General features: G+C 50.2%; 5 protein-coding genes across 5 annotated transcripts; 1 reads left to right on the forward strand and 4 right to left on the reverse strand.

Moving 5' to 3' along the window:
* Positions 1 to 8,028: 8,028 nt before the first annotated feature.
* Positions 8,029 to 10,974, reverse strand: UHO2_03098 (uncharacterized protein; the record flags this gene model as incomplete). The annotated part of the gene is made up of 6 exons (XM_041558014.1): positions 8,029 to 8,330; positions 8,364 to 8,683; positions 8,804 to 9,831; positions 9,892 to 9,978; positions 10,111 to 10,790; positions 10,821 to 10,974. 6 exons carry the CDS (start codon positions 10,972 to 10,974, stop codon positions 8,029 to 8,031), a joined length of 2,571 nt encoding a protein of 856 aa, XP_041413948.1.
* A 612-nt stretch (positions 10,975 to 11,586) lies between these two features.
* On the reverse strand, positions 11,587 to 15,516 carry UHO2_03099 (uncharacterized protein; the record flags this gene model as incomplete). The annotated part of the gene is made up of 1 exon (XM_041558015.1): positions 11,587 to 15,516. The coding sequence occupies one exon, from the start codon at positions 15,514 to 15,516 to the stop codon at positions 11,587 to 11,589; it is 3,930 nt and encodes a 1,309-aa protein (XP_041413949.1).
* A 1,371-nt stretch (positions 15,517 to 16,887) lies between these two features.
* Positions 16,888 to 19,233, forward strand: UHO2_03100 (uncharacterized protein; the record flags this gene model as incomplete). The annotated part of the gene is made up of 1 exon (XM_041558016.1): positions 16,888 to 19,233. The coding sequence occupies one exon, from the start codon at positions 16,888 to 16,890 to the stop codon at positions 19,231 to 19,233; it is 2,346 nt and encodes a 781-aa protein (XP_041413950.1).
* A 390-nt stretch (positions 19,234 to 19,623) lies between these two features.
* UHO2_03101 (uncharacterized protein) lies at positions 19,624 to 22,018 on the reverse strand (the record flags this gene model as incomplete). The annotated part of the gene is made up of 3 exons (XM_041558017.1): positions 19,624 to 19,730; positions 19,811 to 21,451; positions 21,535 to 22,018. The coding sequence occupies 3 exons, from the start codon at positions 22,016 to 22,018 to the stop codon at positions 19,624 to 19,626; spliced, it is 2,232 nt and encodes a 743-aa protein (XP_041413951.1).
* A 609-nt stretch (positions 22,019 to 22,627) lies between these two features.
* On the reverse strand, positions 22,628 to 24,065 carry UHO2_03102 (putative RRD2 - Activator of the phosphotyrosyl phosphatase activity of PP2A; the record flags this gene model as incomplete). The annotated part of the gene is made up of 2 exons (XM_041558018.1): positions 22,628 to 23,351; positions 23,425 to 24,065. The coding sequence occupies 2 exons, from the start codon at positions 24,063 to 24,065 to the stop codon at positions 22,628 to 22,630; spliced, it is 1,365 nt and encodes a 454-aa protein (XP_041413952.1).
* Between the last annotated feature and the right edge of the window lie 1,943 nt (positions 24,066 to 26,008).

Raw genomic sequence — 26,008 nt, forward strand, 5'->3', positions numbered from 1 at the left:
CTTGGTTGTACGTTGCTGTTCGTGGATAGCCAGGCTTATTTGTTTGTACGTAAGGCTGTGATGCTTGGACTTCTGCTGGTGCGCAGGGCCTCTGCAGGGTGCCAGTTTGGCTCTATGCACGTGAATACGATCAATCGTGTGTGTTGGGAATGGCTGAAGATCGGAACGTGTGGTGAGGTGGACGACCAGGGAGACGGTGGAGGCAAGAGAAAAGTCCAGAATGTCACACAGAGTTCTGCAGCTGCATGTTGTTCAGTTAAATTTAGATACACCGATACAGAGGCCACTAGCAGGCACTCGCTCAATCAAATAGTCTCAGATAAAAAGGCTTGTATTACTTATTGTATGATAGCAACATGACTTGGAGTATATATACATGCTCTGGGCACTTGTCTGTGCTTACCTTGTCAAGTCATTCCCATATGCCACATATCTACTTTCATGAGTGTTGTCATGTCAACATATTAGTCCCCACTAGCTTTGCATTCTGCTTGTCTTTCCTCATTGTTCTGTCTCTTCCCAATTTCCCAATCCTGTGTACTCCTGTTTGATACATCACGTGTTGGCGATGCTGATGCATCTTCAACTCCCCCCCTCAACAGCATATCCAATCCCATCATTTTTGATATCCTTGTCATGTTGAGTCCCTTGAGAGGCTTTGTGAGTATGTCAGCCATGTTGTTGACTGTCCCAACAAACTCAATCAATATGTCACCATCTTGTACATGTTCCCTGATGAAGTAATATCTAGTGTCGATATGCTTGAGTTTCCAGTGCTTTGCTGGGTCCTTGCTGACCTGTATACATCCTTGACTGTCAGTGTACAAGACTGGTCTGACTTCCATGGTCCCTAAATCCCTGAGTAAGTATGAGAAGAAAAGAGCTTCTCTCACTGCCTCTGATGCAGTGACCAGTTCTGCCTCCACTGCCGACAATGCTACGCACTTCTGTACATGTGACTTCCAGCTGACTGGACATCCATATATGTATGTGACTGCCCCAGATGTGCTCCTTTGCCCATTGGTAGGGTCTGAAGCCCAATTCGCATCAGTATACATGACCACTGGCTGTCTCACATGCTTCTTATGCTTTCCTCCAAGCTCCAGGCAATATTCACTCATTTGGTTCAGATACTTTAGCAGGTGTATTGCTGCTTGCCATGTGCTATCAATTGGTTCTGACATGTGTCATGCTAGAACTCCAACTGTAAATGAAATGTCCAGCTGTACTGTGTTAGACACCCATAGCAATTGACCCACCAATTCCTGATATTGTTTAGCTCTCTCTGGAGTACATTTGTTTCCTCTGACAGTGTTTGCGATGCTTTGCATTGGTATCCATGATTTTTCATTTGGCTTCTCCAACCACTTGCTTACCATGCCTTTAATATATGCCATCAGATCGAGTGAAATTTTGCTTTGGCTCCTATCTCGCATGATCTTGATACCTAAGAATTCCTTCACCGGTCCATTATCCTCTGTCTCCCACTTGCCCATGATCTCTGCTTTGGTATGGTCAACTTCCTTCCAGCTGGGTGATGCAATGAGCATATCGTCCACATATGCTGTTATCACCATGAGTCAATCATCTGTCCCCCTTGAGTACAGGCATGGAGTGCTTGACATGCAGTGAAAACTGATCTTTTGCAAATGCATGTCTAACTCTATGTTCCACTCACAGCCTGATTGTTTCAGGCTGTAGAGCCCTTTCACAAGCTTTAGTACCTTCCCCAGCTGCACTTTCATTCCAATGGGTGGCTTGAGGTAGACGTTGTGGTGTAGGCTTGAGTTTAAGTAAGCCTGCTTTACATTGATCATGTCAACCTCCCAGCCCCATATGGCAGCAATCACTAGCACTCCTCTGATCGATTGGATGGGTGCCATGGGTGCAAAGATTTCTGTATAATCTATGCCCTCCCTTTGCATGAACCCTCATGCTACTAACCTCACCTTGTACTTTGTGGGAACCAGATTTGCATCCATCTTAATTTTCAACACCCAACACATGTCAACTGTGTTCATATCACATGGTAAGTTGGTGGTCTCCCATGTATTCATTGCTTCTAGCCCTTTTAGCTCTTTGCACATTGCTTCCTCCCAGAACCTCTTGTCCTCTCCAGCCAGTGCTTCCCAAATGGTTGGATTGAGGTTCCTTTCCTTCTTCTTAAGCCCTGTTGTCACTAGCCCAAAGGAAGTTTGTGCTTTGTACCTTGGCTCCTTGTGTTCCCCTTCTCTCAAGGTTGTCTCCATGCTCATGTATTCATTCAAGGGGTCTTGATCACCCTCATTGAAGAGGTCCTCCTCCATGTACCCCAGATTAGCTAGGTCCTCCTCATTGTTCAGAACTGGAGGCGATTGAATGTTCACTGGCTTCCATTCTGTTCAGTCTGACCAGCATTGAGTTTCCATGAACTTCACTGAGTTGCTCCAGAAGATGTTCGGGCTGTATTCAGGACTGTAGAACAGCCATCCCTTTCTCTCCAAGCTGTATCCTATGAATATAGCCAGGACTGCTCTCTGATCCAATTTCTTGTTGTGTCTCTTGGCTTTTGGGACATTCACCCAAGCCAAACATCCAAACACATGCATGAGGCATATGAAACATTCTGGTGACTTTCTGAACATCAGCTGATAGGGGAACTCTCCATCGATGTTAGGGGTCAGGTTCATCTTGAATGCTGCTGCCCAGATTGCATACAGCCAAAAACTCTTTGGTAGATTTCTCTGTATCAATAATGTCCACATCTTCTTGCCTAAGCTCCTGTTCATTTGTTCCACTTGTCCATTTTGCCTGCTATTGTACCCCACAGTGGTCTGCCATTCTATCCCTTTCCCAAGCATCCATTCCAGTGCTTTGTTGTTCCTCCATTCGGTCCCATGATCAGATTGAATTGCTTTCAATGTTCTATTCATCTGCATTTCTAGGAATAAGACGATTCTCTTGAGCTGCACAAATGTGTGACTCTTCCATAATAGTGGCTGTATGTGCATGTACTTGCTATAGTCGTCAACCAGCACTAATATGCATGTGTACTCTGTCACATAGGATGAATCAATGATTAGGTCGATATGGATGAGGTCCAGGGGCCCTGCAGCTCTCTCGCTGCTACCTTGCCCCATCCTGGTGACCATACTCTTGGATTGTATACACAGCTCACATGTCAGAGCTGTGTTTGGGTCCAATGCTTCTACAGGTTCACCTCTCAATTTGTTAACAATTGCCCTGGACTTATCTCGACCTGGGTGTCCCAGTTGCTCATGCCAGAGCTGTTTTGTGGAAACTTTTGGTCTCCATTCGGCTAGCTCGAATTCTTCGTCAACCCCTTCAAACAGTGGTGTTGATGCAGCCATCACACTTTGTTGCCATGTATTGCCTCATATCTCTAGCAATCCACTCTTGTGGTTCTTTACTATTTTTAGCAGCATGCCATCTGCCAAATGTATTTGTCCCCCTTTAGGGTCTAAGGTCACACGTGCTCCTTTGTCTGTCAATGAGTTGGTTGACAATAGATTAATGTTGAGGCTGTGAACATAAAGAACATTTTGAAGTAGTATCTCCCCATACTCTGTTGATATGCTAACATCCCCTACAGCAGTTGCTTCTAAGACTTCACTTCCAGCAGTATGTATGTGCTTTCTGCACTTTCTTGGATGGATCAACATGCTGTAGTCATTAATCATGTGGAAGGTTGCTCCCGAATCCAGAACCCAATGGGTTGATTGGTCTGGTTTTGGGGGCCTTCGCCAACTCAGGGCGAGTGGGCACCAGACTTCCTATTTAGTCTGGGTGAGAGGGGAGTTCTTGGGGATGGTGATGGTGGCATCGCACTTTCTGGTGCCATGTCCATAGCATTTGCACACCCAGCAGTGAATCCTCCTTGGTCTAGTCTTAGCCTTTGAGCTTTCAGTGTCATCATCAGTGTCGCTATCCTGCTCATTGCTACCAGCTGCTCAGGCACTTGCCTGTTGTGGATCCACCTTTTGGGCGGGAATGCTTTCGATTGCAGATTGGCACATCATCAATGCTGTGGTGAGGACATCGAAACTAACTTGATGGATGGTGGCGACCATTTTCTTGTAGACTGGATGCCAGATAGTGCACCTTTGGAGTGCTGCATATATGGCATCATCACTGAAAGGTGCTCCCAGGAGGCTTGTCTCTGTCTGCATGACTCTAATCTCTTGGATTAGCTTCCATGCATCAGCATTGAACATCTTGACTTCATTGAGTTGGGTGAGGAGTGTGATTCATCATGAGGTCCTAGTAGCTTCACTGGTCAAGGCCTTTTCGATCTTCTTCCAGGTCTGGTGGAAAGTCAAATATGCCTTACTAATGTCGAGCAATAAGTAGAGAGTGTTGTACTCTCCTTCGGTGTCTAGGGTGCTATGTAGCACACCCACTAGGGCATCATCAAAGGTTCTGTTCCACTTTGGATGATCACTATCGTATGTGCCTTCCAAGTGCTGTGTGGCATGAGGGACAACCCTGAGGGTGGCCTTGATGAGGGTGCTCCAGCTATAGTAGTTTCGTGTCATGAGTTTAGGGACTGCCTCCACAATCTTGGCTAAGGTACAGTAGTCATACCACTTGTTGTCATTGTTGGAGTCTGACTCCTCTTCAGCTTCATTAAACTCATTTTCATTGCCATCAGTGGCCTTGTCATCAATTCATACTTGTTGAGCCACCTTTCCCTTTCTTCCTCCTTTTGTCTTCTTAGTTGCCTCACCAGCTTGGTGATCTCCTTCTCCTGCCATGATGAATGTTGTGGGTTCGAGCCCCACATTGGGAGCCAGTTAAATTTAGATACACCGATACAGAGGCCACTAGCAGGCACTCACTCAATCAGATAGTCTCAGATAAAAAGGCTTGTATTACTTATTGTATGATAGCAACATGACTTGGAGTATATATACATGCTCTGGGCACTCATCTGTGCTTACCTTGTCAAGTCATTCCCATATGCCACATATCTACTTTCATGAGTGTTGTCATGTCAATGTATTAGTCCCCACTAGCTTCGCGTTCTGCTTGTCTTTCCTCATTGTTCTGTCTCTTCCTGATTTCCCAATCCTGTGTACTCCTGTTCGATACATCACGCATTGGCAATGCCGATGCATCTTCAACTTGTTCTCAACACGTCACGTGCTTGCTCCCAAATTCCAGAGGTGTCGAAACAAATAGGCCTAACAATCGTAATTTTTGCATTCAGTCTTTGAGGCTAGGCTCTGTCATGGGCCTGGATGCTCAAGAAGCAGGAGGGTCACTGGTTCATATGGAAGGAGCACAGGTATCGAAGATCTAGTCGATACCAGTAGAGAGCATGGTTGTAGTGCAGTCTCCATGGAGACCATGGACTCCTACGGAATCACATGCAAAGGAGGACCAAGCCATATGCGAGGAGGGCCAGGCACAGCCATGAGGAGGACCAAGCTCAAGGAGCAGGCACAGCCACGAAGAGGACCAAGCTCAAGGAGCATGCAGATGGTTACCACTCAGGGGCTCGAGAGACAAGAGTCGAAGGAGTCGACGCCAGGTCATGAGGAGGAGGAGCAGTGTCGAAGGAGTCGACACCACTCAGGAGGCACAAGGGTGCCAAACAAGCAGCAGGATAGCAAGGAGGAGGAGCAGTGTCGAAGGAGTCGACACAGCTCCAGAGGCACAGGAGTGTCGACACAGCTCCAGAGGCACAGGGGTGCCGAGCAAGCAGGAGAGGCCCTTGAACAGTACTCGATGAAGAAGGTACTCTCTGGAGAGAGAGCAGGAGCAGCATCGCTGGCAATGCTGTGAAGAGGTATATAACCATGCTTTCTCATCATCAGAGGTCGAGTGGATCCTCATCCACTCTACTCACCATACAACTAGTCAATACTTTAGAAACATAAGTACTCATTAGTTTCAGTCAGCATAGCAGCAATCTATCAAGGTTGCTCCTCATTGTAGTGTGTGTGTTGTATCACCACTACCTGACATCCGAAGGCACCCCATAGCAGGTTAGCAGTCTGGATATAGATAGAACCAAAGGCAGTAGTCCACTGTGGTCCAAGGATCACCTCAAGCATCAGTCAACACACTGGACACTCGTGTTGATGCCACCAACCTTATCACCAATGCCACCAACCTTATCACCAACACCATCAACCTCATCATCATCAACACTCACACCAGACCTTGGTGTCATCATAACCTATGCATTGATATTGATCATGCCGAGCTACCCCTGAACGGAGTGTCCACAGAGGTCAGCCAAAACCTATGATAGTATATACATGAATGCCACCCACTGTCACTGCGCAACTTGATAGTTGCCGAACAACTAGCTTGTCGAGACAGATACTGAGACAATAGCTGTTGCACAGTTTGATAGTCACCGAGTATCTCGACAGACCGACCTGGGTTTCAGGCGCGAGACCCCTGACAGGCTCCAATTGAAGATAACAATTAATACACAGCGTTATCAGGGTCATGATCAGACTCCCTTTACAACAGCCATATGTTCTATGTAATGCTTAGTTTTCGTAGTGTGAACCTAAATGACAAACACATATATATACTCCATTCGCTGCTCTAGTCCTATCCAAGACAGGACATGTCACTTCATTCATACTCCTGTGTTGCTATGATACTGAGTGCCACTGAGCTGTCACCATGACAACAATCATGTACCTCATTGTGCTTCTCGCTTAAGTAAGCCTCCTGTGCCTCAGTGTCTTGGCCGTGACATGTGCATCTTGCTTGAGTTGCCAATGCATCTTCAACTCCCCCCTTTGGCAGGATCTCCAGCCCTATCATCCTAGCCAATTGTGAGGTGTTGAGACCCTGTAAAGGTTTTGTCAAGACATCTGCAACATTGTTTGCTGTTCTGACATGTTTGATTGCCACATCACCCTCTTGCATGTGATCGTGGATGAAATGATACCATGTGTTGATGTGCTTTAACTTCCAATGTTTGGCTGGATCTTTACTCACCTGCATGCACCCCTGGCTATCAGTGTATAGTATGGGCTGAATGTCCGTGATCTCCAAGTCCCAGAGCAAATATGAGAAGAACAATGCTTCTTGCACCACTTCGGAAGTGGTGATGAACTCTGCTTCGACTGCTGACAATGCTACACATTTTTGAACATGAGACTTCCAACTCACTGGACATCCATACACATATGTTATCGACCCTGAGGTGCTCCTTCATCCATTTGTGGGGTTGGATGCCCAGTTTGCATTGGTATATGTTGTTACCTGTGTATCCAAGTGCTCATTTGCCTCCCCTCCTAAGTGTAACTGATATCCATTTGTCTGGTTCAGGTACTTTACCATGTGAATGGCTGCCTTCCATGCACTGTCGATTGGGATCAACATGTATTGCGATAATATGTCAATGGCAAAGGCAATATCTGGTTGGGCTGTGTTGGAGACCCATAATAGTTGGCTGACCAACTCCTGATACTTCTTTGCTTGCTGAGGATCACATCTCTCGCCTCCAGCAACATTCACTATGCTCAGCATGGGTACCCAAGATTTCTCATTTGCTCCTCCTAACCATTTGTTCACCATTTCTTTGATGTATGCTGTTAGACCCAGAGATATCTTCCTCCATCTTCTATCACATGTGATCTTGATACCCAGAAATTCTTTGATCCTTCCATTGTCTTGTGTCTCCCATTTGTCCATGATCTCTCACTTAGTGTGGTCTACTTCATCATGACTGGGTGATGTTATCAGCATGTCATCCACATATGCTGTAATGATTGTGATCTTGTCACCTGTCCCTCTTGAGTATAGGCATGGTGTGCTCGGCATGCAATGAAATCCGATCATCTGGAGATGTGAGTCTAACTCAATGTTCCATTCTCAGCCCAATTGCTTCAGACTGTACAGTCCTTTCACTACCTTCAACGCTTTTCCAGGTGGTACTTTGATTCCTACTGGGGGCTTTAGATATACATCATGGTGTATAGTAGAGTTCAGATATGCTTGTTTTATGTCAATAGAGTCTATTTCCCAGTCTCGTATTGCTGCAACAGTGATCACCCCTCAAATGGATTGGATGGGCACTACTGGTGCAAAGACCTCTGTGTAGTCGATGCCCTCACATTGGGTGAAACCTCGTGCCACGAGCCGGGCTTTGAACTTTGTCAGCATGAGGTTCGCATCAGTTTTGATCTTGAGTACCCAATGCATGTCAATGGTGTTTGCACCCTTTGGGAGGTCAATGATCTCCCATGTGCCCATCGCTTCTAATCCATCCAGTTCCTTTTGCATGGCCTCCTCCCAGTGCTTTCTGTCTTCTCCATTCAATGCTTTATGTATGGTTGGGTCCAGGTTCTTTCTCCATTCTGGTCATGTCACTATGAGTCCAAAGGATTTACTGTCAATCTGAGCTTTGGCAATTGATCCTTGTTCCATCACCTCCACTGTTCCTCTGCTTAACCTTTCTTCCGAATCTGTCTCCATATCCATGTATTCTTGTAGTGGCCCTTCATCTGTTTCGTCGAATATATTTTCTTTGTTATATCCTAGATCTTCAAAATTCTCTTCTGTCATCATTGCTGGAGGTGCCTTTGTGTTGACCAGTTGCCACTCCATTCTGTCTGACCAGCACTTTGATTCCATGAATTTTGCTGAATTGCTCCAGAACATGTTTGGATTATAGTCCAGACTGTAGAATAGCCAGCCCTTTCTCTCTAGACTGTATCCCAAGAAAATGGATGCAATGGCTCGCTGGTCCAGTTTCTTGTTGTCCTGTTTGACTTTGGGTATGTTTACCCATGCCAGACAACCAAACACTCATAGAAGTCTTAAAGCTCACTCTGGCAACTTGCTGAACATGGCTTGGTAAGGGAACTCATTATCAATGCTTGGAGTGAGGTTTATTTTGAATGCTGCAGCTCTGATCATGTATGGCCAGAACTTCTTTGGTAGTCTCCTCTGCATTAGCAACATCCTCATCTTCTCTCCAAGGGTCCTGTTCATTCTCTCTACCCATCCATTTTGTTTACTGTTGTACCCTATGGTGGTTTGCCACTCTATGCCCTTTTCTAGCAACCATTCTAATGCATCATTGCTTCTCCATTCAGTTCCTTGATCAGATCGGATTGCTTTTAGCTTCTGATCTGTCTGTGTTTCCAGGAACGAAACAATCCTTTTGAGTTGTGTAAACACATGACTCTTTTGTGTCAATGGCTGTGCATACACATACTTGCTATGATTGTCGACCAGCACTAATGTGCATGTGTACTCCATCATGTGGGACAAATCTATTATTAGATCAACATGAATAAGATCCAGGGGCCCTATGGCTCTTTCGCTGCTACCTTGCCCCATCCGAGCACTTGTGCTCTTGGATTGTATGCACTGCTCACATGTCAGAGCAGTGTTTGGATCCAATTCCATGGTATGCTTATCTTTTAACTTGCTCGTGATTGCCTTAGCTTTATCCCTCCCTGGGTGTCCGAGATGCTCATGCCATAGTTGTTGCTTCGAAACTTTCAGCTCATTCTCAATATGCTCGAACTCCTCATCAATGCCTTCAAACAATGGTGTTGATGTGGCCATTGCACTTTCTTGCCATGTGTCACCTCGGAACTCCAAAAGTCCTTGCTCACAATTCTTTGCAATCTTAAGTGTCATGCTGTTTGTTAGAAAAATTTGACTGCCAGTTGTGTCCAATATCACTTGTGCTCCTTCATCCATTAATGAATTTGTTGACAGAAGGTTAACATTAAGGTGCTTCACATATAATACATTTTGTAGGGAGATTTCCCCATAATCTGTTGATATGCTTGCATCTCCTATAGCTGCTGCTTCCAAGACCTTGCTTCTGGTGGTAATTATCCACTTTTGGCAAGTTCTCAGATGGATGAGCATGCTATAGTCATTCACCATATGATAACTCACCCCTGAGTCCAAGATCCAATGAGCTGTTTCTTTTGTGTTTGGGGGGTCTTGCCATTTCAATGGGAGGGTGAGGGAGCACCATGCTTCCTATTTAGGTTTAGCAAGGGGGGAGTCTTTGGGGATGGTGACTGAGGCATCACATTGACTAATACCATGTCTGGGTTGCTTGCAGATCCAGCATTGGATTTGGCATGGTCTGCCTGCATTCCTCAAGCTCACATGGCTGTTGTCAGCTTCGGCTTCAGTCTCTCTGGCCCATTCATTTTGATCATTGTTGCCAGCAGTTCTAGTGCTGGCTTGTTGGGGGTCAATCTTTTGTGCAGGGATGCTCTCAACAGCAGTCTGCCAGATGCTTAGTGCAGTGGTGAGGGTGTTGAAATCGATTTGATGGACAGTGGCAACTGTCTCCTTATACACTGGATGCCAGATCATGCATTTCTGCAGAGCTGAGAACAATGTATCATTGGCAAATGGTTTGCCAAGGAGGCTACTTTCAGTCTGTATGGACCAGATCTCTTGAATTAGCTTTCTGGCATCTGAGTGAAACATCTTTATATCATTGAGCTGTGAGATGAGCACAAGTCTGTGAGATGTCTTGGTGGCTTCATTCATGAGACTGTTTTCAATCTTTCTCCATACTTGATTGAAAGTAAGGTACTCCTTGATTACATCTAGAATGAGGTAATTTACATTGTGTTCTCCGGTAGTGTCGATTGTTCCATGCAGGGCATTGATTAAAGCATCATTGAGGGAGCAGCTCCATTTTGGGTGCTTCTTGTCATATGTTCCCTTGAGGTGTTTCATCACATGGGGCATGGATTGGAGGAAAGATTTCACATGAGCACTCCAGCTATAATAGCTGTGTGATGTGAGCTTTGGCACAGGTTTGAGGAGTTTTGCTAGGGTGTGAAAGTTATATCACTTGTCACCATCATTGAAGTCAGAGTTGGAATCAGTGTCTTTGTCAGCTTCATTGTTGATGGCCTCTGGCTCGTTCTCATTTGTGGCATTGTTGTTGACCCAAACCTGGGTGTTCTTGCCTTTTCTGCTTCCTTTGATCCTCATTTTGGTGTCTTCTACCATTGTTGTCAATGAGTTTCAGTTGGCTCAGTGATAGCTTCTTCAGACTCTTAATCAATTGAAGATAACAATTAATACACAGTGTTATCAGGGTCACAATCAGACTCCCTTTACAACAGCCATATGTTCTATGTAATGCTTAGTTTTTGTAGTGTGAACCTAAATGACAAACACATATATATACTCCATTCACTGCTCTAGTCCTATCCGAGACAGGATGTGTCACTTCATTCATACTCCTGTGTTGCTATGATACTGAGTGCCACTGAGCTGTCGCCATGACAACAGTCATGTACCTCATTGTGCTTCTCACTTAAGTAAGCCTCCTGTGCCTCGGTGTCTCGGCCGTGACACGTGCATCTTGCTTGAGTTGCCGACGCATCTTCAACTGCTCCACTCAGTCGCTGCTCAGGGCTCATGGACGCAGCGAGTCGGCGAGGGGACCATCTTGCATCCTCTCGCCTCGTCAGACTCGAAAAGCAGAAGGAAGGCAAAGTGGGCCGCTCCTAAAGCGAAAGAGATTTGTTTAACAGAGTGGTGTCTATCTGCAGGTGTCCGAAATGGGTCACGGCTTTGAACGCATGAATGGCCGCCAGATCAGCGAGGATGCAGCTTTTACCAAGACCTGGCGTGGACAGGACACTCCCTTCCTCTCTTGAACCACGAGTCGATGCAACCTCGATGGAAGTAGCAGAGACAAGGTAGTCGTGCGATGGTGCTGTTAGCGATGAACTCCTCCATGCAGATTGAGCATTCCTTTCCTACGATCGGCGAGTTGTCTGGCAGCTTGTAGACTAGGTATCTTCCGCCTTGCATGCTTCCTCCACCACCATTCTCGAGGCAGTTGCGCACATGAGCCTCTTGCTCTTCGCTTCCACCCAACGCAGAGAGGGAGGTGGAGCAAACCGGACACTCTGTGAGCTCGCTGGCCCGGCTCGAGACATCGCTCGGGGGCGCCAGCGTCGAACGATAACCGCTCTCGTCCAGATGCGTTTCCACACCACTCCGACTGGAGGCCTCTCCTCCGGCGCGAACACGCGAGGCCGCCACAGCAGCCTCGTTCGCTCTCATGTTCTGCAGTTGAGGTGGCAGTTGAAGCTCAGCGTGGCATCCATTGCAAACTCGCGTTGGTGCGATGATTTCTGAGGCTGCCATACCTGGGAGACTGGGATCGACCACAATGTCATTGGCTCGTAGCTGCGCTCGCTTCGACGAGCACGAGTCGCAAAAGATGCGACCACATCGTCGACAGTGGTGCTTACGGAGGAAGAAAGTAAAGTGTCGACCGCAGCCTCGGCAGTCCCTCGCTTCCTCATCGCGCTCCCACTGCGGCTGCAGGTTCTGCTCGCGCATCGCTGGACCTCGACGCAATGTGACCTTGTTTGGCGCTTCATTGGTTGGCACGCGGAACTCACGATTGGCAGCAAGATCGGCACTGCGTGCCGCGGCAAGTGAGGTTCCTGCTTCGGAAGGGGCAACACTGCTCCGCAGCATCGAGGCGGCACTGCTCTGTCGCTGCGAGAGCGGAGGTCGCGAGAGGGTGCCTGAGGTCTCTGCATTGACGAGACGGGTGAAGACAGACGCGCCATCGTCCTTATATGAGTTGGGGTAGATGAACTCGTCATCGTCGTCATCCGCAGCATCTTCGTCTTCGTCCTCATCCAGTCCTGCAGCCTGTCGAAGCTGACCCAATTGCAGAGTGTACTCTTTGCGCAAGTCTTCGGCCCGGCTTCTGCGTTCTACGTCAGCGTCCTCGAAGGCAGCCCTGAGCTCGGTGAGCGCCATGACCAGACGGGCAATGCGCCTCGCAAGCTCATCGCGATCGTCACCGAGCGCGTCAGCTGGGGTCGCACCGGACGAAGCGCTTGATCCAGCGAGAGCCTTGGCCCGATTGACGTAGTCAGCATCTGATCCGAGCTGCGAGCATTCAAGCCTGGCTGCCTCCTGCGCAGCCATGATCGCAGCAGTTGAGAGGGCCCTTCCTTCCGTCTGATGTAAATCGTCATTTCGACCTGACTCAAAAGCGTCATCCTCTGCTGAGAGGGTACTGTCGCAAGCTTCCAGATCATCACCGAACTCGATATCGAGGCGGCGCCGCAAGACTCGTACCCATCGTCGTCGGCGAACCCATCCGCTTGACGAAGCTTCTTGGTCCGCTTGTGCGTTTGCCAGACCTGCCCCACCAGTTAGGGCTCGGGTGACGGAAGCGCTCAAGCCTCGTCCCTCGAGCAAACGTTCGAGAGGAGGTGGCGGCTGCGATGACCACTTGTCGTCGAGCGCATCAAATGACTGGGCGTATTGCCATCCCTGTTCGACGTCGACGAGTGGATGAGTGGTGTCAAGCTGCCACTCGCAGAGCCAGAAATGAGAGCTTTCCTCTTCGGCACCACTGGCCGCCGCCGTGCTTGTACCTCGTCCAGCGCCACGGCGAGCCTGAAGTACCGACTCTGGGGTGGGAGTGCTTGCCAGATCCTCGTCGAGGTTGTTTGAGGTGTTTGTAGCTCGATGAGCTGCCTGAGCTGCGGCTTTTCGTCGCGTGGCTGCTGGGCCTAGGCGGGAGCGGAGACGAAGCTTATAAGGCAGGGAACGAGCAGGCAGACCAACATCTTCTTGGCGCATAGGCGCGTGCCGGGTTCGACTTGGGGCCAGAGGTCCTGGAGGCATCGAGCTGGGTGAGCGTCTGTCGGGCTTGTGAGTGCGGGCTGCACTTGAGGAGCTCCATCGCGGCTTGCCACCATTCATGGCCAGGGTCTGTAACCGCGTGTCGAGACGCTGGTTTTCGTGCAGAATGATGGGGATGGTGGTGTGTAAGGCTAGAGGCTCGTATGGGCCGCGACCTGGAGCGATCTGGCCAGGCCGCGTGGGAGTTCCAGAGGAGAAGTTGCAGGCGCTCCATCGCTCAGCTTCGTAGCGTTCGAGGACTTGGCAGATGTAGACTTCGAAGGAGGCTGCTGCAACATCGTAGGCTGTCTCGCCAGCAGTGTTGCGTACGAAAGGATCGGCACGGTACTTGGCAGTGAGATGACGGACGATGGGTAGATGACCTTTTGAAGCTGCATTCATGAGCGGGGTCCAGGCGCCGCGGCCACCCTGAATATCAATCTGTGCACCGCCACGATCGATGAGGAGGCGAACGAGATCGAGATAGCCGCGGCTGCAGGCGTTGTGAAGGGCAGTCCAGCCGTCGGTATCTCTGGCATTGGCGTCAGCGCCGTGAGACAGAAGAAGGGAGGTAACGGAAAGCTTTCCAGCCATGGCAGCTTTGTGGAGAGGAGTCTCGCCTTCGCGATCCTCCATTTCGACGATGGCGCCTGCTTCGGTGATCAGCCAGCGAACGATGTCGGTTTTGCCCTCTTTAGCAGCAAAGTGGAGGGGAACGAGGCCATTGCTGGGGTTGGAATCGTTAGCAAGAGCAAACATGGACACCGCGTTGGTATCGGCTGAGCAAGTCGTTTGAACAAAAGTTTGAAGATCGGAAAGGCTGTCGCCGCTGCAAAGTTCTGCCAGAGTATCGTAATCAATCTGCTGCACTTGACTGTTGGAAGTAGTAGAGGAGGAGATTGGCCCTTGCACCGTTTTATCGGCGTCTGTTTGGGCTGGTGGTGGTGGCGGAAGTTGAGGCGACAGTGGCTCGCTCGAGGTGTCATTCGTCCCATCAGCAATCTGAGCAGGCAGGGCAAAGCTTTCTTCGCCTTCTGCGGTAGGTGCATTCGGCCTTTCTTGAGCGGTGTGCGTGTTGCCGGGATACACAAAGTCCTCATCGTCCTCCCCTTCGGCGTTACTTTCTGAATGATTCTCGCGCGCCGCGAAGTCTATTGTGCCTTTCGCTGCATCTGTCGACGATGAGCTTGCTGGGGGATTGCTTTGCGAGTGAGTCGCGCCGGTGCTAGAATCAGCATGGTCGTTGGCTTGTTCAATAGCTTGCACACTCGTCTCGTCGCGAGGCTGACGGCGATCGCCTTGACTCATTTGTGGATCCAGAGTAGCAGATCCTGGCTGCTTGGGCTGATCAGGCAAGCCTGAATGCTGTTGAAGCGGGGTTGAATCGGAGCTGTATGCGCTTGTAAGGGGATCTGGGAAGTCGTTGGTGCTAGCGACGTTATCGGAAGGCTCTTGCCATTGCCTGGAAGGCTCGAAGACAGAAGCACTGGCAGATAAGGTGGCTCGAAATGGCTTGTCAGGTTGAGAGGATGATCCCCAGGCGAATTCCAGATGCTCGGCTTCGTAAGGAGCAAATACGGGTTTGCGTGTATTGCCTGCGCTAGCGTTGGATTTTGTGCCAAAGGAGGAGTCTTGACGGGGCAGCCTGGCTGATAAGCCGGTGGAGGGAAAGCCTGAAGCGTCTTGTGAAGATGTGTTGGCATAGCCATTTCTTAGATGAGCAGGTGCATGCATGCTAGCTCTTGCACCTCCATTGGCATCATCGAGGCGCGAACGAGTCTGCTCCTCTTCGCCCGAGGATTCGCTAGCGTCCGCCCAGAGATCATGAGAGGAAGCGTTGGCGGCATCGTCGTGGCCGGAAGCCAATGGATCTGATGACGACATGTCAGGTGAACGCCGTCAGGACTAAGCAAGGGTGTTGATGGAGTTGGTTGATATGTTGTCTTGGCGAAATGGATTTGCTTTGTGAGACATAGGACACCAGCAGCAGCTAAGTGCAACTCAGGTGGTGCATGCGTGTGTGCATTTCAGATTGTGTGTTGGACTCGGGTGAAAGAGTCATGATTACATAAGTTGAGCCCATCAAAGAGGCCCTCCGCTGTATGGCAGCCCAAGCGTTCGGTTTACTAAGCGATATGCTGGGCCTGCAAAAACGCGCTTGGATTTGGCATTTTATTTTTATTTCTTATTTTCCAAACTCTCACACACGCAACGCAACGCACCGCGCAGTCGGCAGATGTGTTGCAGAAACGCGCCCACACGTCCGGCAGCCAGACCGAGCCACAGCACTAGACCAGTCACAGTTCGGCATCACCGAATGCACCCTCCTATCTCCTTCTCCTTTGCCTCTCTCTCTCTCTCTCTCTCTCTCTCTTTCTGCTCTGTTGCTTAGGTCTCTCTGCAGTCGGCCCCTCTGCGCAGAACCCCTCTTCTTTTGCAGCGAAGGATAACAGGCATTGCCTCAGAATAGGCTTGCTGATGCACTTGCTCTTCTAGTCGATAACAGCAACTCGGATGAGCCGATCTCCATGAGGAATCGTCATGAAACAAGGACAAATAAGATTCACACACACACACACACACACACAGCAAAAAGCGCCTTGTGAACCTGCTCATGTTTGACATTTGAGCCACGGTGGGCGTCTCTATCTGGACCGCCTTGCGGGCGCGCAGCTCCTTACTCGCTCTCTCTCATTTTGCTTCAGCTCTTCGCGTTGTCATTCTTTCGCCTTGCCGCCTTCCAGTCTTGCTTGGCGCTGTTCTGTAGCTGCTGCTCCCTCTCCTCGTTTCCGCCGCTTGCTCATCTCCTCCATCCCTCTCACCTCCCGATCCCTTCTCAGCTTTCCATCCTATCACTCCCACAAGTCTCTCCAGCGCTCCTTGAACACCTCTGGAATCAGCGCTTTCCTTCTCTCCAACTCTCTTTTCGACACACTCTTTGCATCCACCATCCGTCTTAGTTCTCTCAACGCCGGCCGTTCTCTCAATCTCGACATCCGCTTTCGCACACACTCTACTGGCTCTCTTGGAAATTCCACCTACCTCTCAATCAACGCGCTCCTTTCGTCTCGTCTTTCGCTGCCTCTTCATTCTTTCGAGTGCAACCCTGGTGGCGGTTTAGAGAGATCACTATCTGCTCGAGCTTCCACGACTCTGCTCACCTTCTCGCACACATCGTGCACTATCGTCGGCATTAAGCAAGGTTGTTGACCTTCAATTTCCTCCTTCAAGGATCACCAAGCCCTCCAATCCACTATGGCTCCACCCGCTTGGGCTGGTGAGTCACAGTCTAGCACAGCCTTTTCAATGAATCCTCGCGATTCGCGTGTCGTCAGCATCTACGACAAGTATCTTTACGATCCTAAGGATCTCGAATCATCCGACCCTCGCCGACGCGAACTTGCTCGCAAAGCCAGTCAACTCAAATTACATGGTCGTCCCGCCAATCACATGGACGCCAACGGTCTGCGTTCTGTTGGCTCTTCCCACTCACCTCCCGCCCAGCGCAAGAGCATCGCCTTCTCCCAGAATGTGAAAGCCTCTGATGGCCACACTGCTTCATCCCGCAACGCCGCCATCGCCGCTGCTCATAATCATCACCACAGTGCTCAACATCAGAACCAGAGATCGAGTCGCGCCAGTCTCGCCTCTCACCTGGACGACGGCACTCATGATCGCGACTCTGGCGCCTTTGGTCTAGGTCTTGGTATGCTGGGTGGAAGTGACTCCGAATCTGACTCCGACACAGACGATGAACGCTCTAGAAAGCCTAACAACCCGGCTCTCAACAGATCCAACGATCGCCGGGACAAAGATAGGCCCGAAAGCTGGACCGATCGCGCCAAGGCTGTTGGTCAGCGTCCGCCTGATAGTGCTTCTCAGAATCCACCATCACTTAAGCTTATGGCACTCAAGTCGGCCAAGCAAGGCGGAGACCAATCACGAGACGAGAGAAACAGCAGGCTCGCGGTCGATTCCAACTTCATCGATCGTAATTCGCGTCATGGCAGCACTATTGGTTTCAGTGGTCAGCCTGCCGATGGTCGAACCTCTTCCCAAACTGCCAACATCGGCGGCAACTCGAAGCGTCTGAGTGCTCGAACCGCTTTGACCAAGCAGCTTGGTCTTGCCAGCCCGAACCCGGAACCAACAGCATCACAGTTTCGCGCACCCTCGCCCAACCAGCCGAGGGATTACTTTGACAGTCGCGCTCCCCAAGCTACACAAGGTCCGTCAACATCATCATCATCGCGCAACGCTGGCCCTCCACCTATCGATGTCGGACGAGCTCAGCAACATGGCTCTGGCGGACAGCAGCCTTTGTCTGCTCCCGCTTCGACCCCCAACAGTGCTACGCCCCTCTGTTCTCCTGGCTACAGTCCCGGTGGCATGCCATCACCGGGCCACCCTCACGCACAGGGCTCAATGCCGCCGAATGTGCTCCAACGAGGACCACCTTCGCCCTATGGCCAACGAGGTCCTCCTGGTAATCCCGCCGGTTCTGGCAGGCCTCAGGGCCCTCTTGGTCCAGGCGGCTATCAAAGCAACACCAGCCCTACTCACCCTGGTCAGGGTCCCAACGCACCGCATCCCTCCTCACTACAAGCGGGTTTAGGCGGTCGCAACCCTCCCAACGGCTTTCAGCGAGGTCCCGGCCCGCAAGGCAGAGGTCCGCCTGGACCAAACGGCAACTTTGGTCCCTCCTTCTCCGACACACCACGTCCTTCGAAGCGTCAATCCATCTTCCGCAGATCATTGGCCATGTTTGGCGGAGGGCCCCAGGCGGGTCCCCCAGGCAACGGCCAACCTAACCACCCTCAACAACGCTCGCACCTACCACAGAAACGCCAATCACTCTTCCGACGTAGCATGGCTATGCTCACCGGAGGCGGCAGCACCGATTCCGGTGGCATGGGCCCCCAAGGCAATCAGCAAATGCGAATGCCTGTACCCGCACCCGCTCAGCCCCGCGCTTCCTCCGCACCACGCGTCCAAGGCCTCCAGGACGACTTTGAAAAGCCTGATCACCCACGCAAGTCTCAATTCCTCGGCGCTGGCGGAGAAGGAGCAGAATGGGACACTCACGGAGAAGGAGCTAAATTCTGGCGTCGATTCTCTATGGCACAGAAAACAGCTGGCACACATAAGCTCGAAGACGGCAGCAAGGCTTGGATGGCGAGTATGGCTAGGGGGAGGAGAAAGCTCATCGTCATAGCTGTCATCGCTCTCGTGTCTCTTGTTGGCGTCATAGTTGGCGTCATCGTGTGGAGAGAGATTGTTTCGCCTTCAGGATCTATTTCTGACGAGCCAACTTCGGTTTACAAAGCAAATCTCGGTGCCAAAGGCTCGGACTCGGCAAGCGCCGCCTCTGCAACAAGCACAAGCAGGGAAGCAAAAGCTACTTCCACTTCTACAGCACCTTCTGGCTATTACAGCAGATCGCTTCCTGCCGATCCTGTCGCTGAGGATGTTGTAAAGAGACACATCCGCAGGGCTGTTACGCACGAACTTGGAGCTAAAAAGATGCGAAAGCGTCACTTTGGAAGAGCTATCGCTGCTGCATCACCTCAACAACCAGCCTCGCTGGCTGATCTGGATTGAGATCACTTCTACATCGGCTGACAGGATCTCGACCTAACCCTTACCCCAACCCGATCTCAAGGGTATACACACTTACATTGACACTCGTTCAGATCATCTACATTTGCTTGCATCTTGTCTGTCTCTCCTGCTCTTTTCTCTTGGGTCGCTTCGTCTGTCCTTTAGAATCAGAATCTTTTTAATCCACCCATTCGTTGTCACTCATTCTCAGCGTCTGAGTTCGCGTTAGCTTTGGGCTGTCAGAAACAAAATCCCCACTGTCTGACTTCGTGTTCCCTCTTTGGCGTCTCTTGGATTGGAAAGGAGTGGTGTGGAATGATGCGTCTACTATCAAGCCTGTTGAGTGGATGCAGGAGAGGAGTTTGATCAGGAGTTGAGATTGCAAATGCCTTAAGATATGGTGTCCGCAGCAGCTCTCGCAATGCGGAGCTTCTTATCGACGAATGATTTGATCTCGTCGACGTTGCTGCTCAGGATGTTGATTGCGCGAGTGTGGTCTGTCAACACGCACGGAAACGAATCAGAATCAGTACCACGGTATACAGCTGCAACAGCGAGGAAGATGCGAGATACTTACTGATCGGTTGAATCTTGCCAAACCTCTTCAATGGCGCTGCCTCGCCTCGCTCGAGTAGATGACGGTGGTCAGCTGGCGCAAGCACCTTTGACTTGTTGTAGTAGAACTTTTTCCTTGCCAAATCCGCATGAAGCGAAAGACTAGGCATCTCGCCATACCCTACCACATTAACTACTGCCCTGACATGTTTTGTGTCTCTCTGCTCGAGAAGAGACGTCACGACATGACATCCAGAACCGAATCCAACCATGACAATATTCTTCACCCCCTTAGACGTCCCAGCAAGCGCAACCACATTGTCCCACACAAACGCTGCCGCTGAACGAGCTTCCGAGACCCTATGTATGTCAGCAGTAGAGCCTGCGACCGCCTTATTGAGACCAGGCAGCATCGGTTTGGTAGCGCTGAACTCTTTAAAGATGTTCATGTCTACCAAGCCATAATTTCGCGATTTGGCGTATCCGATGAGGAGGCTCGAAGCATCTGCGAGTTGCAGTGCTTCGAGTCCTAAGCTGTTGTTTAGTTCGGGTCTCTCGGAGCGGAGATTGCCCATGTCGTGGATGAAGAAGATGATAGTTTCGTAACGGTGAAGGATTCCCTCCGAGCACAACACCTGACCGTCGAAATCGACGTGTGGCGTATTGAAAAGAGGAACACCGAAGAGGTCGAACTTTTCGCAAACCACCTTGTTGCGGTACTCGGCGAGAAGTTCGGTCACCTTGACAGTTTGAGGAGCGCTAGCGGAAGTACGGTCCAGATCGTCGGTATCAATATCCGGCACCTTGAGAGACTTCCAATATTTGGAGTGGAAGCGACAGACCTGCTGCACCGTCTGCGCAGCGAGAGTGCAGGCAACCGTTTCCTGCGGTTCCTGGGTTTTCCTTGCGAGTAGAACCTCAGTGACGGCTAGAGAGCTTTCCGCTACCACTTCAGGGTTATAGCCACCTTCGAGTACTACAGCAACCTTGCCCTGGCACAGCGACGTAAGAGCGTGCGTCATCTGTGCGTAGCCACCTGGCGAAACACGATTCTGGCCGATCGGGTCGCCTTCGGCCGCATCGAAGCCGGCTGAAATGATGACGAAGTCCGGCGCAAATTCTTGCGCGATCGGCATGACGAGGTGATGAAAGGCGTACATATAGTCTGCATCACCCATCCCCTTCGAAGGCCAAGGCACATTGACCGACTTACCCTCGCCTGGGCCGGTACCGGAACTCGTGTAGTTGCCATAAGATGAACCGGGATAAAAGCTACCATCCTCGTCATAGCGATGAAGAGAGATGTAGAGGACTTCCGCGTCGCTCTCAAAAGCGCGCTGTGTGCCGTTGCCGTGATGAACATCCCAGTCGAGGATGAGCACTTTGCGGATAGTGTTCGGGTACTTCTGCAGCAAGCATCTGGTAGCTACGGCAACGTTGTTGTAGAAGCAGAAGCCCATACTTTTGTGGGGCTCTGCGTGGTGACCTGGTGGACGAATGACCGCGAAACCATTGCGGATACGACCGGAGGCGATAGCGTCGCAAAGCTCGACGGCTCCACCGCATGACAATCGAGCTGCGTAAGCAGAGTGCTCGTTGATGTAAAGCGAGCTTGTATTTTCGAGCATAGGCACGTGCTCCTTCAAGATGTCTGGGTGGTAGACTGATTGTGAGAAGTCATGCGAGACATGCATGTGGTCAGTTACAGGCTCAAGATAGGACCATGTCGGATCTCTGACAACTTACGAGCTGAATTTTCAACACCTTTCCAGATGCCTTTGTCGTGGACAAGCAAGACCTCCTTCTCTTTGATTTGGCGAATTTCGATTCGTTTCATGTGCTTTATGATGCCTTTCTCCTGTAGCTTTCTCAAAATCATCCAGATTCGAACAGGCTTCTCCGGGTGGTCGCGGTCGATTGGGTTGGAATGCAACATCATGTCCGAAGAATAGACAAGGCCGGAGCGGTATTGATCCAGGCTGGAAAAGTCCTTGCTGATCCCCCTTCCGTTGAGAGGAGCACCATTGGAATGGTGGTCGCTGCCATTCGATGAAGTCGAGACCGAAACAGCAGGAGTGAGATTAGTAAGCGAGCCAGATGGCGACAGCATGTGTGCGTGTGTAGAAGCTTGAGGAGCGGCTGCAACCATGTCGACGTCATCATCATCGTCCAACAGGACTATGGGATCGGCCCTGCTGGCAATCGGAGTTCTTCTCGATGGTTCCGCCATGGTCTAGAGCCAGAGACCGGATTAAGGGCCGCAGGAAGGTCGCGGTAAATGAGACGAGCTTCTGGCTATCCTTTGCAAGTGCCTACAGAGTTTGCCTGCGATAGGCAAGTAGGACGCGAAATCTGTCTCAGGCTGAAGCTGAAGAAGGCAAAGAAAGCTCTTCCGTATGGCAGTGTAGGGAGGCACTGCGAGAGATGGGCGCAAGGGATGGGTATAAATATGTAGATGAAAGTGAGAAGTCAAAGAGATTATATTGACACATTTGAGTTTGGCAGGCTTCAGAAAATTGGACCCTGGACTGAACACACTCATGACTTGCTGCGCAATCGCCACACACAGCAGCGCAACGCGTCTGCCCTTTAAACTCACCATCTGCTACTCTGTATCATTGTTGAGCGTTGCAGATCATGATTGACCACTACTTGACCTGCGCCAGTCTCACCCTCTGTTGGCATGCTCGTCGGTTGCCCCAAAGCTTTTGTCATGTGTGAGTGTGAATGTACAGTGGATGCAGTGGCTACGCCGCAGAGGTTGGCAGTGAAAGGAGCGAAGGTTCGCAAGATACATCAAGGTTGAATTAGACTAAGTATGAATGCTATGCGGTCCTGATCAATCAAATGGGATGCGACGAACGCCTGCTCTGAAAGGCTTCTCGCCACGGATGGTAGAGCTAAAACCTTGTTGGCGCTTCTTCTCCTCTTCCGCTGCTGCAAATGCGCTGGGTATGGGAATACCGCAGCAGTCACCCCAACCTGCAGCCTGACCTTGACCAGTGGCATGAGCATGTGGCTTGCCAGCAGGATGAATGTGTCCGTGCGCATCCTCTTGAGTGTCTTGATCCTCAAGCTCGCCTGGAGCAGGTTCGGGGAAACGCAGCAAGCTTCCAAAGAAAATGTGCTGAGCGATAGGTAGTTTCTTGAGCACTTCGGCATGGTACATTTTGATCATGCCTTGGTTGACCTTGCCCCATGATCTGGCACCTGAAATGTCGTCGAGCATCGGCGAGTGCCAGCGCAGTGAAGCTGTCTTGACAGAGTTGATGAACTGAATGCAAGCCAAATACATGTATCTGGAGGCAAACTCATCGACAATCTCGGCGTCGTGAATTGCCTTTGGTCGAAGGTGTCGGTGGTTGCTGAGTTGGCCAGCTCCCCACAAGAAGGGAAGGAAATGATAGTCGTCGAGCCCCCACACTCCATGACTGCCTGCTGGCTCAAGCCAATAGGAGGACTGGATGTCTCGCATCACCTGAATGTAGCTCCAAAAGATGCGAAGGACGATGGCTGGACCATCTTCTGGCAGACGCAGAGTGCGTAGCTTGCAAAGACAAAGCCTGAATCAAGCAAATAAGTCAGCCGGCAAAGGTCGAGCTGCTTTTTTCTCACAACAGCCGCAAAGGTACTCACAACCAACAAGCCATGTTGAGTTCCATACCGCTTCCATAATCGATCCTCTTCTCGTTGCCCCAGCTCTCTTGCAAGTAGACGCCAAGTTCGGCGCGAGCTGTTTGGGATGCTTCCGAATCATCTCCGAGTCCTGGAATCATGCGGTGCAATCTGTCGTTGTTATCTCGAATCTTTGCATAGAAAGTGCGGAAAGCGGGGTTGCCGAATCGAGAGGAGCCTATGGAGGCATCAGGTGGAGTTGCTTTGCGAATTGCCGCCACCTCATCCAAGATAGCGAGTATCGACTTGCATGTTGGTGATGTCTCGATATCGTCGGTCAGTGTCTTGCCAACGACACTCGTGTTGCAGACGCGGATAAAGGCAAGAATCTCTGCAAAAGTATCCGAGTGCTCGAACCTGTGCAGAGATGCAGGGGAAACGATGCGCTTGCGTGGTTCCTGGAAGATGTGCTCCTGTATTGACACAGTTTCGACATCCTTTGCTGTGCCTTGAGATTCTTCTTCCGATGGTGTGCTTGAAGGTGCTGGTGCACTTGTGCTGGACTGTGGGAACGAGTCTGAATTCGCAGGCCGACGCAATTTGGAGATGATGGCGTCTTTGGCTGCGTCAGGAACAGGCGTCTGTATGGAAGTGCAAGGCATCTTGAGCGCCAAAGTAGTCGAAAAGGTCTGCAGCAGAGCGTGAAGCCAAGGCGAAGTGCACAAGACTTGATGGTGGTAGAGATCAAAGTCGGCAGAGCCAAAAGAAGGTTTGTGTGCAGATTCAAGTGCGCAGCTATAGGAGGACTTGAGGACTTCAAGCTGCTAAAGATAGCCGGAGTTGCAGGGAAGCAAACCGTTCTTGACGAAGCCGAGGTGACATGGGGGATTATGTCAGCTTAGGTCAAGCCAAGTTGAGTCAAGTCCTTTTTCCCTCTCCCATTCTTCTCCACAGTCACATTGAGGAGGTGTATTTCTTTCCAAAGTCACATCAAGCAACACACGCACACACGCACACACACACACACACACACATGCACACATGCACACACAGATGCATGCACACACACATGCCAGGCAGGCAGGCAGTCAGTCTGTGTTTGGCCTATTCTTCCTCCTTCCTCCTTCCCCCTTCCTCCTTCCTCCTTCCTCCTCCTCCTCTTGTTCTTTTCCATAGGCTACTCCTTGTGCCAAGGCAACTCGACTCAGCAACTCAAGTGTCACATTGGTGACTTTGGCCATGATGGGTCGGCCCAGCTTAAGCTTCGACTTCTCTCCTCTTCTTCCCTTCGGCACCTCAGCCAATGATGAGTGGTCCAGGCTGGCTAGCTGGACAGCTTGGGTGAAAGCATCAACCTTCTCAAGCCTAGCCTGGCATGGCACCAGTGTTGCCCTTGGGAAAGAGAACAATGCTCTCCCTTTGGCAGGACTTGCTTGCTGCTGGCTTTTCATGGCACATATAAGGGGTCCAGATTGTTCTCACATCCCAGATTTGCCCTTCCTTTCTGTCATCTTCCTTGACCTTCATCTTCTTTCTCTCAGCTTCACTCTAAATTCGTCTGTAGCATCCTGTCAGAGGTCGCATGCCCAAAACCTGATATCTGTAATAGAGTCACATCTATTACAAATCCTGTCAAGATATGTGACAATGCTTGTGGTATTATGAATCTTGGCAAGATATGTAGTAGAGGTGTCTCTATCACTTTTCTCACTTGGAAATGCAGTAGTGGTTTTGCTATTGCAGGTCTCAACTGACTGCTGTGGACACTCCATCCAGAGGTAGCTCAGCACAATCAATAACTGATATGAACTGGTACTGACACCAAGGTCTGGTGTGAGAGATATGTTTGGTGGTGCTGACACAAGTGTCCAGTGTGTCGACTGTAGGCTTGAAGTGATCCCTGGACCACAGTGGATGACTACCTTCGGTTCTATCGTTATCTGGACCATGTCAGGGGTCTCGCGCCTGAAACCCAGGTTGGTCTGTCGAGATACTCAGTGACTATCAAACTGTGCAACAGCTATTGTCTCAGTATTGGTCTCGATGAGCTAGTTGCTCAGCAACTATCAAGTTGTGCAATGACAGTGGGTGACGTTCATTGTATATACTGTTGTAGGTTTCGGCTGACCTCTGTGGACACTCCATTCAGGGGTAGCTCAGCATGATCAATATCAATATGTAGGTTATGATGACACCAAGGTCTGGTGTGAGTGTTGATGATGATGAGGTTGATGGTGTTGGTGATAAGGTTGGTGGTGTCAACACAAGTGTCCAGTGTGTTGACTTGATGCTTGAAGTGATCCCCAGACTGCAGTGGACTACTGCCTTCGGTTCTATCTATATCTGGACCACTGGTTTGCTATGAACCGCCTTTGGACATCAGGTAGTGGTGATACAACACACACACTACAATGAGGAGCAACCTTGATGGATTGCTGCTATGCTGACTGAAACTAATATATACTTATGCTGAAGTGATAACTAGTTATGATGTGTGTAGAGTGGATGAGGATCCACTTGACCTTTGATGATGAGAAAGTATGGTTATATACCTCTTCACAGCATTGCCAGCAATGCTGCTCCTGCTCTCTCTCCAGAGAGTACC

The sequence above is a fragment of the Ustilago hordei genome, assembly GCF_900519145.1.
Source record: "Ustilago hordei strain Uho2 genome assembly, contig: UHO2_contig_05, whole genome shotgun sequence".
NCBI lineage: Eukaryota > Fungi > Basidiomycota > Ustilaginomycetes > Ustilaginales > Ustilaginaceae > Ustilago > Ustilago hordei.